At 37.8% G+C, this 12,986-nt stretch overlaps 1 protein-coding gene and 1 pseudogene across 5 annotated transcripts in view; both read right to left on the minus strand.

Annotated features, from left to right (window-relative positions):
* Positions 1-492: 492 nt before the first annotated feature.
* The window catches only part of Dock11 (dedicator of cytokinesis 11), a 191,688-nt gene continuing 179,194 nt past the window's right edge, over positions 493-12,986 (minus strand). For all 5 annotated transcript variants that reach the window (XM_074063355.1, XM_074063353.1, XM_074063354.1 and 2 more), the window contains 5 exons: positions 6,330-6,540; positions 5,774-5,964; positions 5,195-5,295; positions 4,856-4,994; positions 493-954 (listed from right to left, as the gene is read on the minus strand). In XM_074063355.1, the coding sequence (XP_073919456.1) occupies positions 835-954; positions 4,856-4,994; positions 5,195-5,295; positions 5,774-5,964; positions 6,330-6,540 (762 nt within the window). In that variant the 3' untranslated portion in view covers positions 493-834. The remainder of the gene's footprint in view (positions 955-4,855; positions 4,995-5,194; positions 5,296-5,773; positions 5,965-6,329; positions 6,541-12,986) is intronic.
* LOC141419761 (etoposide-induced protein 2.4 homolog pseudogene) lies at positions 6,547-12,422 on the minus strand (annotated as a pseudogene).

The raw sequence follows: 12,986 nt of genomic DNA on the forward strand, positions 1-12,986 counted from the left end.
TGAAGAAAATAATCATTGCAAAGTTCCCACCTTGGACTGCTGCTAAAGCTTTGAAGTTGCATAGGATGTACTTACTTATATTCTCAGATATGTTTTGCTTAGCTTTATGGATGGCCCCAGATGATTGTGTTATCAATAAATGCTGCTTGCTTAAGAAACCTGTGCCCCATATCCTTCATCTTATATGTGGGGCAGAGACCAACTTGAACACCTAGCATCATCAGACTGAAAGTGCAGGGTACAGTAAGCTTGGCATTTCTAGTATATCTTTCTTTCTGAAAATTTCCTGTGAAATAATGTTTTTGGTTCCTTTATTCTAATCTTGACTCCTAATAGACAAGAATTCAAATTGTCACCCCAATTTGAAATATCCGTGTTTTGTGGAAAATTTTAATTAGTTTTGTCCTCCAATGATTGATATGATAATGAACTCAGCCCCTTTGTCATGAAAAATGAGTTCAAAGTATTATTTCTTTCACCTCTAATTACAAATACGTTTTACCTTTTATTGTGTTCCATTATACAATTTTACATAGTACCATTATTATTTTAAGCAATAATTAAGCAAATTGAATTAACGTTTGTGAGCTCTACTTTTTCAGCATATAGATTTACCTAAAAAAGTACAAACCAAGCACAGTGGTGCAATTTTCCAGGCACTTTCAAGTTGCTTAAATATTTACAAATATGTAAGCACCCTGTTTGAAAGCATGAAAATTTTGGTGTCAAGGAAGAAACACTCCACATATATCAAATCTTTAAATTTTAACATTTGCACAGCTCCAAATATTCCTGAGAAAGGTCAGTCCCATTGTCATTTACATCCAAATTTCTTCATACTTCAGTGTATCTTGGGGAACCATAACCCCTGTCACTCGATGTACCACTAATTGCACAAAATACATGCAATGTATTGCTCATCCAGGGAGAATGCATTGTGTCTTCTTGTAATATCTAAAACAAAAGAAATATGCATGATTATCATCAAGCAGTATTGCTACTGCCAAAAAAGACCGTGTATATGAAATTACAGGCATATTTCAATTTATCACTGACACCAAGCTATTTAAAATGACAGAAAGCAGAAAGAGCAAAGAATAACATTACCGACTTAAGTCTTCAAAGCTGAATTACAAAGGCAGCATATCAAAAAAGCAGAAAAAATCTGGTTACTCATTAAGATCATAAAATGCAAAATACAATAAAAATGAGAGGTAATTCTTTAAAAAGTATCTTAGCAGATGGTCATGAAAGCTCTAAACAGTAGACTACTCTTTGATAAGAGTTTATGGATCATCTAACACAGTGGTGCTCAGAATCACTGTGGTACTTTTCCAATAGGCAGATGCCCATGCTCCTTCCCTGCAGACTTGGAAATAACGTAAATGAAGATAAAAGTCAAAAGTGCATATTTTAAAAGACACTGTGATTATATAAGCTAATCATTACAGAAAATTTTCTTGGGAATGAATAAGTTTATAAATATAAGACACTATATTACCATAAATACATAAACATATACAATCATAGAACTACAAATGTTTTAAAAATTAACCATTCTGTATAATCAAGAGCAAAAGTAAGAGAGGGCTTATGTTTAGATGAGATTGAGGAAAAGAATAGTAAGTATACTATAGCCACCCTCTTTAACTTCTAACTTAGGTCTCAAGCTTTCAGTACTGGGTTTTCAAGTCGGGGTTTTGAAACCTCAGCATTAAATCCATAGACTGGTAGTACTAGTCACAGTATTGAGTCACAGTATTGGTTTTGCTACAAATCGTAACACTTAAATAAATCCTGTAATAGAGAAAGTTCCTCTTATAAAAATCTTAACTCATGACACTAATCTGAAAGACGACTAGTTGTTTATCTGTGCCTGTCAGATGTGACAAATAAGGTATTCATTGAGAACAAATTACAAAATACACCAGATACAATGGCTACCGCCAAACTGTTTTTATATATTTTGATATACTTTAAGAGGTTACACTGAAAACGGCCAAGGACTATTCAGGCCTTATCTTTCTTTCTTATTTATTTTTTTTTTTTGGTGGGACTGGGCTTCAAGCTTGCAAAGCAGATGTTCTACCACTGGAGTCCTATCTACAGTCCATTTTGCTCTGGTTGTTTTGGAAATGTGGTCTTGTGAACTATTTGCCTACACTAGCCTTGAACTGTGATCCTCCCGATATCAGCCTCCCAAATATCTAGGATTACAGGTGTGAACCATCAGTGCCTGGCTGGCCATATCTTTTTGCTAAGTAATCATTTATAGAGCATTTAGACTTTGTCTTATTTTGTGGATTTTTATAAATATCCAAGTATATGATTAAAAAGGCTATTTTATATTAAAATCTAATGGGAAATACCGATTCATTTATTAAAATTCACTGTAAAGCCAACAGTTTGCTTAAATGTAAACCAAAAAGAATTAAGAGTTTTCTTGGCTAGCTAACAATATGTAACATTAAGGGTTTAAAATATTGGTCTTTACAACTAAGAAAAGTAGCTTTGGTTTATGGGAATAATCAATACAGACAGGTGAGAAATACGATAGACAATTTGAAAAATCTGTGCTTCAAGGGGAAAACCTACAAAATGACCATTCTAAAGATCTTGATCACAGTAGTAACTGGATCATTTTCCTTCAATTTGAATAATTTAGAGTTTAAGACTAAGTCATGCAGCTGCATGCAAATAAAGTAATTGTCAGAGAGTACACACTGGCTTAAACACAGCATGTACAATTGTTCCATATCTTTTGTGGGTTTTGCTATTTTTATATGTATTATGAGGAACAGAAACTCATAAACCAAATAGTTTCTAGGAACCAGCATGTAGACTATATGATAACATTCTATACCTCAGAATCATGATCTTGAAGACAGATATATCTCCATTGTGTTCATGGGCTGAACTTGAGATACAGACAATAAGGGAAGGGGAAAGTTTTCCTGCCTTCCTAGTCCCAATCATCTGGCTACTTTGGGAAGAAGCTGAAATGTGCCTCTGGAAAACGAGCAGTAAAGGGATGCCTTAGAAATCTTTGTGCTCATTCTTAAGTAGACTAGTAGAAGTAAAGATGGCAAAAAAACCGCCACTGATTCCAGGCTCCTCGAGCCAATGAGATTTCCAGCCACCAAGAATGGATATGGAGGAGACTGCAGTAGCTGGTCTTTTTAACCTCATGGGATGATGAAAGCCTGGCGGGTCCTGATTCTCCATACCTAGGAGATGACAACGGTTGGAAAAGTAGACTCTTGGTCACTCGGTGTAACCTTAGGCTAATTATGACTAAAGCTTCCACAGCTTTTTCTAAGAAAAAGCATATAAAATCAATTCAGAGCTTGATGGAAAGTCAGCTAGTTTTTGTTGTCCTAGAAGTCTTTCCTCCCATCATTGCACCACAGCACTGGGGCTATTGCTAAGTCCCACTTTTGTGTGTGAGTCTCCCGCAGCGAGTGATTGCCTTCAAACAATCCCTGAGACACAGATTCCAGAATTTAAAATATTCCTTTTGCTAGGTGCCAGTGGCTCACACCTTAATTCTAACTACTTGGGAGGCTGAGATCAAGAGGATTGCGGTTCAAGGCCAGCCTGGGCAAAAAGTTCATGAGATCCTATCTCCAAAATAACCTGGGCAAAATGGACTGGAGGCATGGCTCAAGTGTGGTACGCATCTGCTTTGTAAGCATGAAGCCCTGAGTTCAAACTCTAGTGTCTCTCTCTCTCTCTCTCTCTCTCTCTCATTCTCACTCTCTCTCACACACACATACACACACACACAAATATTCCTTTTTAGGACTGGCTTTAAGAATATATTCTCTGAAGGCTTGCAGTTACTCTTGTTTCTTTTTTTAGTCTTTAATTTTTATTTTAGTTTTGAGGATTAAATCACTAACCCAATCCCATCTTTAATTTCTCAAAAGTTCAGTGTTTCTGAAGCAATATTTATCTTACTTGGTGTTTTCACTAGTGTGGAATTGAAGGAAACTTTATGATGTGCTTAAAAGGCTCAGTCACTGACAGACCAGATCATCATGCTACAACTTTTACAAACATGTTTAAAAGGTTTAAATGATTAAGTGAAAATCCATGTACAAAGGGCTTATAAACAAATTTCAAGGTTGTAATATAGTAGTGAAGTTTATTAACATAATACAGGAATAGTCGGGTTTTCCATAAGGGTCAGTAGATATATAGAAGTGATGACTACTTAATGATGACATAATTTGTCTTCATTTTTATATTTTTCAGGCTGTGTTTTACTAAGTTAACTGTAATCAGTAACCCTCAGTGATAGATTAAAATGCTAAGAAGTTTTACAAAAACAGACTTTCGCAGGCTGTAAGGGTATGAAGACAGTCCCCAAGTTTTGGAAACCACTTAAGATCTCTCCTAAAACAAAGCAGATCATCTAGTTTCTTATAGTTTACACAAGATCAGGGTGGTATGGCTGTAAATAAGACTGTCCTTTAATTTGGTGGCACTGGGGTTTGAACTTAGGGTCTCATGAATGCTAGGCAGGTACTCTACCATTGTATAGCCAAGATAGGAATACTTATTTAGTTACTAAGTCAAGCACTGCATTTCTTTAGGACTCTTATCCATGTTTACAGTAGTTTAACTCAGACTTGCTCAGCTAGCTGCTTCTTATGTCACTGTAGCACAAAGAACAAGATGGTTTATTACTGATAATTGCCTCAGAACAGTTTTAGACAAATCTTCAAGTTTGGTTTGTATTTTATCACTTAAATGATTAAAGATATCATGAACAAATTTCAAAATACAGACTAATTTTAAGGTAATGCATTTCAAACTAATAGATTTTGCTAAATGACACCCCAATACTTGCCTGCTCATGGATAATGTTAGACAATTCTTTCACCATGTCTCTGAAATTTGACTTTAACCCTTCATGGTACTCAATTTGGTCCTCTTTAATTAACCGCTCATTTAGTTCAAGTGCAATGCTACAAGCTTGTATGAATTTCCTGTGGATAAACATCAAGAAAAAAGGTTTTATTATTTATTCTTAAGAAGATATTGTTATTTTCTCACTATTTAAAAGTACCATTTGGAGCTCAGAGAATGCCCTTTTTGGAGGGGTAATATCTGGTGAATATTTTGTTGTTGTTTTTAGAAGAAAATGGAGCAAAATAGAGGTCTAATCTGAAAACCACAGAACACTTACCTAAATATGTCTTTCAACTCATTCACTTTCTTAGAAGGATACTTGCTGGCTTGACTTTCATTTAAGAAAGCTCTTGCATATGCCAATGGACCAGCATTGACCTAAATGACAAAAGTAGGAAAATGAGAGCGTTCTCAGCCTGTAATCAAAAAGAGTTTTTGCATTTTTCCTTTTTATTAAAACTCCCAAGGGCTGGCAGTGAATCTGGGTGATAGAACCCTTGCCTAACATGCACCCTAAAATATATAAAAAGCAAATCTAAGACATGTATTTACTATGCTTATGACGACAAGTTCATGTTAAAAATCATTAACTAAAGTGAATAATCTGGGAAGATGATACTCTAATAAATTAGTTAATGATTTCTGAGATGTAAATACAAGGCCTGGTTGGTCAGAGATTTATATAAAAGTACTCTGACATAATAAAAAAATTATAGAAATTAAAAAATAATTTCTTCATTAAATTTTTGCACTCAGTGAGAACATAATACACAACTACAATTAATGCTTGCTTTGTGCCCTTATGAAAGCAAGAGACACATCAAAACACTTAATAGGTGTTAGGTGACCAACGTACCTGCACAGAAACACAGCCTTGCAACTTAAGTTGAAGCTGAATCATGTCCACATCGGCAGAGGAGCAAAGCTTTTGCAGCTCTGCAGTTTTATCTCTTATTTCATCAGTGGCAACATCAATTGGTTTTAAATTAATCTGCTGTTCACAGGTTATAGGAATCCTCTTCTTCACATAGGGAAACGAGTTTGAAGCTATTCAAATGTTAAGATTGATTTACTATCTTTAGAAAATCATTTGTTGAGTTGAATAAAAGAAAAAAATCCATTGTGTTTAATTTTCCCCATGCTTTCTCTCGAAAATTCTAAGGCTACCGTACAGAACCTATTGCTTTAGAGGGAAAAATTTTCTTTATGGGATACCTCTAAGCAATCATGAGTGACATATGGGAAAATGATAGTTTATGGCAAGGACATGTTTGTACAAACTTGTAACTGAACAGTAAAATAGCAAATGATTAAAAAATTTCAGTTACATGTTCCTGGTGGCCAGCTGGTACTTGTGTATATCAGAAAGAATAAAGACAAATAAAAAAGTTAACATGAAGAGTCCTACTTACTAGTCAAGATTGTACGGCGTTTACACTGTTCTTCTATACAGCCTTGCTTTTTGCCTGATAAGGTATAAGGAGCCTCAAAAACAAATCTGTTGATATTATGACTTCTTTCAAACTCTGTCTTTCTTTCTGTGAGTTCTTTGTCATCAAAGTAGGGCTTCACATAAGTGACTTGGATATGAGCATATTTTGGATCAAGTTCCTTGGGATTTACCTGTAAGATGAGAAAGTTTTTTATTTAATTCAATGGGAGGGAGGAGTAAGTAACTTACTCCTTTGAGACTGTGTGAGAAATGTTTCCATTATGATTGTGCTCCCAACTGACTACACACCTGGAGGAGACCTTTGTTCTTTTTTAAGGATATTTTTTCCTGATTATAAAGAAGTTACAAAAACCTTTTTAGAGACTACAGAAATGTAGGAAGAAAATAAAAATTACTGTAATTCTACTACCCAGCAACAACTATTATTCATATTTTCACATATTTCCTTCCAATCTTTTTTCTATGCATTTATTTAGAGTACTGAGATCATACTGAATATTGTTTTATATTGATCCCTTAAAATATAACAAAATAAGTTGTGCATTATATGAATTGCACCTCAATAAAAACATATTGCAGTTATAGTTCTATTCTGGAGCTATTGACATGACTTAGAATGGCTGTATGGACACACAAGATTTATTGGATTATTCCTTTATTAATAGACAATAAGGTCACTTCACAACTTTTTGCTGCTGCAAGTAATGTTTTGATGAACGCTGTTTAATTTAAAACTATGTATTTTTTCTGATTTTTTTTCCCCTTAGGATAAATGCCTAGAAAAGAAAGTCTTTAAGCTAAAGGATTTACATAGTTTTAAGCATTTCACTATGTATTACTTAACTGTACTACAGAAAATCTTATCAGTTTGGATATTTGATATCGTAAGAGTGGACTGCATTATTTATTGACTGCAATATTTGATTCCTACCCTATGGAGGAAAGGGACCACAAGAAAACAATGATTCTATTTTGAGAAACAAAAGTCTAGCTGTAGAGCTGGGAGTACAATTCAATGGCAGAGTACTTGCTTAGCATGTGCAAAGCCCTGAGTTCAACCCCTAGCATTGCAATACAAACATACATACATAAAAATGTAGAAGTCTAGCTATACTTGTGGACCATTTGATGAGGAATAAATTCCATGCTAAGAAGCTATGCTGCTAGGCATCAATCCCAGCACTGTCACTGTTGGAACTTCATCCATGGACTCTCAAACCCTCCTTCTAGCATTTCTCCATTAACTCCAGATACAGACAACAGCCAGGATCCTGTCTCAGTGCTCTCCCAACTAGAAGGTCCTGTGCCTTCAGTGTTAGTGATTCACTCAATATCCTTGTAATTTATGACAGTTGGAACTTTTTGTGTTTAGTGGGAAAAAACAAAAAATGAAACAAAACCAAGAACCTCCCAAGAAAGTGTCTATATGCTTTTGCTCTCCACACATGTAGGATTGCGAGCCAGGATAGTAAATATCTTAGTACCTGTTACCTTCTCTAGACCTATGCTTAGCTCCAGAAACATTAACCTTCTTTTCTCTCCCATTAAACCACTAGGATTTTCAGAAAGACCTCAGGAGCTAGTTTAAGTAGTTATATGGCTAATAAAAACATACAAGGGAAATAAAGTCTGATGTCTAGACTTTAAAAGTTTATACACACATATGCATACTTACATGCCTATGTACACACACATTCAAAGAGTACAAAGGGTATATATGAATAGCAAAAAATTCTTTCCTCCTAGCTAAGACTCTACTCTCATCCCTTTGGGGTAATTGTGGTTAACAATTTTGTATGTATGATTTTAGACTTATATAAGTAAGTTTATGGGAATCTCCAGTTTCATACAAAGTACGTACTAGCCATACAGTTCTGTATCTTGCTTTTTCTCCTTCAATAACATATATTGACAGGTTCATACTGGTATTTATATATCTTTCATTTTTTTAATTCCTTGATGATTATATCCATTTAGCCAGCCATATGGACATTTAGACTGCTTCTAGGGTTTTACTGTATAAAATTCACAGCAGTGAACATTTATGAACATATACCCTTATGTGTGTACATCTACAAGATAAAATCTTAAATGTGAAATTAATTGAGGACACATATATTTAAAATATCGGAAGATAATGCCAAACTCCTCTTAAGCAGATTTTGTTCTTTGGCAAGGTAAAAAGAGTGCTATTAATTGCACTTTCACACATTAAGAAAGATATCAAATCCCTTACACAGAATGCCATTTGGATATAACCTATGCGACATCCTCGTGTATACTTCAGATTATCTCTAAATGTTTTATAGTAACAAATGCAATGTAAATGCTGTGTAAGCAGTTGTTATACTATATTGTTTATGGAATAAAAGGTAGAAAAGAGTCTGGCTAGGTGTGTTGGTGCATACCTGTAATCCTAGCACTGAAGTGGCAGAGGCAGGAGAATTATGAGTTTGAGGCCAGTCTAGGATACATAGTGAGACCTCATTTAATAAAAAAAGAAAAAAGAAAAATAAAACAAATGTGTCCAGTACAGATGCATTTTTTTCCAAATTTTTTTCTGCTAATTCTTTTTCTTCTTTTATTTTATCATTTTTGCAACTTACTGACATGTGTATACATTGTTTGTGCCACCTCCCCCACCACCAACCTCTCACTTCCAGGCAGAATCTGTTCCTTCCCTCTTTCTCTGATTTTGTTGAAGAGAAAACTTAAGAGATAGTAAGAAAGACATAGCATTTTTGCTAGTTTTGGGATAAAGATAGCTTTACAGAGAGATTCCTAGCATTGCTTCTGTACACTTGTGTATTGCAATACACATTGGTTCATTTCTACCTGACTTCTTTGCTACCTCTTGGTCCCCTTCCCATAGTGGCCTGTGCTAATTTAAGATTACTTTATTCACTCCTCAACAGGGAGCACATCAACCACATTCAAGTTTTAGGTTTCTTTCTCTTTCCCTATTCCTCCTGTGCAAGTGATCCATGTCCAATAATATTACTACATTCCAAATATTTTCAATTCATGGTTGGTTGACTCTGGATTTGGAACCCACAGATACAAAGGGCTGACTGTATTTTATTTTTACAAGTAGGAACTGCTTATGATATGTGTTTTCAGTAGGAAATGAGTAAAATCTGGTGGAAAATGATGTCAAGACCCCAGCATTTTTTTGCTTTTGGGTGATACTGGGCTTTGAACTCAGAGCCTCATGCTTGCTAGGCAGGTGCTCTACCACTTGAGGCACTTTGCCAGCCTTGTCTTGTTTTGGGTATTTTTGAGATAGGGTCTGGCATATTATTTGCCAGGCTGGTTTCAAACTGCAGTCCTCCTGATCTCTGCCTCCTGAGTAGGTAGGATTACAAGTGTGAGCCACTGGCGCACAGCCATCACCAGCATTGTTTGGCCAGGTTTTCAGAGGTAGGAAAAAATAGAAAAATATATGATGCCCAGTTGGCCTGGCTCCCCATTACCTTTCCCTTTATATAATAATTGATAGGATGGGAGTAAGCTAAGACTATCTGGCTGCAAGGAGAGGAAATCTTCTGCTGTCTTCTTTTTGAACTCAGGGCCTACATCTTGAGCCACTCCACCAGCCGTTTTTTGTGTTAAGTGTTTTTGAAATAGGGTCTTGTGAACTATTTGTCTGGGATGGCATCGAACTGTGATCCTCCTGATCTCTGCCTCCTGAGTAGCTAGGATCGCAGGCGTGGGCCATCAGTGCCTGGCTCTTTTGTTGTCTTAATTCAATAAAAACAACATAAAATAGTGAAATGAGTAAGAAAAGAAGAAGTTTGCCAAATATTAATTTTGAACCTACCAGTAAATACATTTTTATGGGAAAAAAGCTCACATTTAATTGTGACATTTTAAAATTGTACAAGTTTTTGACATCTGCCCTCCACATTAGTCTCTTAAAATGATAGGACAACATCACCAATCACAGGTTTAATGGGTTTAATAAGTTTACCCTTTCAGTTCCTATTTGCAGCACCCGATATTCCTTTGAAATACCAGTCATACCTGGCAGTGGCCAAAAGTAAATTTCCATCTTCCAGAGTTGAAAAGTTCAGGTTCTCTAAGCATTCTATATTGCAGTGGCCCTTGTCCAGAATTGGTACCTCCTCATTATTGGGGAACTTTAAATGGACCAGTGAAAAAATCTTTTTCCCCTTCAAGGGGAAGAAAGAAAATTACTCCTCAAAACCAGCTGATCTGGCTGTAAGGTCTTTCCTTTTGTCCCATCTCTTCAGGCTCTTTTTTTCTCCTTCTTTTTGTTTTGCAGTAGAGCAAGAGAGACCAAAACCTAACCTGAGTTACAAGAAACATGACAGTGATGACTATAAAGGGAGTGTTAAGGAGCAACTGAGGTAACTCCTCTACCTCCCACATCCAATGTATGTGCTTCACAGAAAAACAACAAAAATAACAAATCCACAAAATACAACAGCTAGAAATACAAAATCCTTTCATGCAAGGGTGCTGGAAGGCAGGAAAAAGATGGGAGGGAAAATGGCACAGGGAGAAAAACAAAGTATTCAAATCAGTCCAGGCACAGGGGCTGGCAAATGCTAGAAAATAGCTGCAGGAAAACCTGTGGTCCTTTTAGACTCATGGTGGTAGTAAAAATCCACATACTGGTGTCAAGAAAATTCTGCCTAACATGCACCAGAGTCAAAAATCCCAATTCCTCAAGGAGAAGGGAAAATGCAGAGGGCCCTTGGCAGAGTGGATTCTGCCTTCCCTGGCATGGGAGAACAGAGAAAAGAGCTGCCACAGCCTCCATCCAATTCCACCCATACCCTCTGGAGAGCAGGCAACTCAGTGGCCTGCAGCAGCCTTCAGTTTGGCAGGAGATGGATGTGGTGAAGGGAACTTCTCTGCAGAGGTGGAGCTGCTCAGAGCAGACTGCAGGTAAACTGTCTTGTGGAAGAGTCTGTTGCTTAAGAAGACCACCAAGGAGAAGAGGCGCAACTGGAAAAGGTATGATTTTCCAGGGGGTCTTTGCTTCATTGGCGCTGATAATGAATAAAGGAAAGAATAGAGAAGAGGCAGCCACTGACAATGTATGAGGACTGCATTGCTGTGAGGAAAGCCAAGGGCAAACCAAACCCAAAGTAGTAAGGCCAGTTCCTTTCCATGTTTGACAATTGCTGGTGCATTTCAATTCCTTTATTGAACCAACGATATTCAAAGCAGTACAGGGAGAAGAGAAGGGACATATGCAGCAGACTAACCAGCTGACCAGCAAGATGGATGGGAAAGAGACTCACAGACACCCCCGGAAAAGGAAAGGAGCCTGTAGCAGAAGCCTGAAGAGCATGCCAGCAGTTATTTCGCTTCCTCCCTGACACCTCAAATGCCAGGTCGGCCGTATCTTGAAACCAAATGGCATTCACAACTTTGCTAAGCACAAACGGGGAGCACCCAAAGCACTGAAAACTGATGTGAGGAAGAATTCCAGCCACGACCAAACAGCTCCATGCAGTGATGGATCACCAATAATTCAGGCTGTTACTGACTGAAGCACAGGAATAAACACTGGATAAAACAAGAGGAGACTGAGCCAGAATACTCCGCCATTCCAAGCACAGCGCTGGAAGATTCTACGAACAATACGTGACTCTCTCCTGCTTCCCTCTATCCTCTGGGCTCTACGCTGAGCTAGGACACTACTTGCCCTTCTTCGACGCTGTTCCTCTCTCTTTTGCTGGATTCGAGCGTCTAGCTTTGAGATGGTACAAATACCCCAGATGGAGTCTTTGATTCCCCTGCCAAGGTCCTGGAGAAAGGTTTTGACACTGTCAGCCATCTCTTCACCACCCAGACTATCAACTACACAGAGGAGAGAGAAATGCCCCAAAATCTCTCGTCATGAAGGACCCCGCAGCCCTGCCGCTGCGGCTCCAGCCCAGGCGCCCACCCCAACCCCAGCCGCTGGGCTCCTCCGCGCTCGGCCACTGCTCCGCCGGGCGCTCCCAGGGCCCGGGCTGCACGGGGCCGCTGAGAAGTCGGGCGGGCACCAAGCTGGGTCGCTGAGTGGGGGCCCAGCAAATACATTTTTAAATGTCTTAGTAGATGTTCAAGATAAACCATCCCCAAGAGATACAGGTAGGTTTACAAAGTAGATTATTTTTGTGGTAGATAATGAAGTGTCTTTACCTTCGCCATGGGCTTTCCACTCTGTACCTATACTGACTTTCAAGTGTTTTGCATAGCTCCGAGCACATCATAGTCATGCAGTAAATATTGTTACTAGCCATCCTGAACTGTGTAAGTCCTTCCTACCTTAAACATCAGCTTTCATCCTGGGCACATCCATGGCAAGTAAGGATAACTAGGCATTTCTACTGTGTTTTCCCAAAGTGCTATGAGAGGGACTGTTTTTTTTTTTTTTTTTGGCAGTACTGGGGGTTGAATATACGTTCTCACACTACATAGGCAGGCATACTACCACTTGAGCCATTCTTCCAGTTCTTTTTGCTCTGGTTATCTTGGTGATAGGGTCTCACTTTATGCCCAGGCTGGCCTGGACCTGATCCTCCTATTTATCCTTCCTCAAGAAGCTGGGATGACTGGTACACATCAGTGCATCAAACTATTGATTGAGATGGGG

The sequence above is a fragment of the Castor canadensis genome, chromosome X, assembly GCF_047511655.1.
Source record: "Castor canadensis chromosome X, mCasCan1.hap1v2, whole genome shotgun sequence".
Lineage (NCBI taxonomy): Eukaryota > Metazoa > Chordata > Mammalia > Rodentia > Castoridae > Castor > Castor canadensis.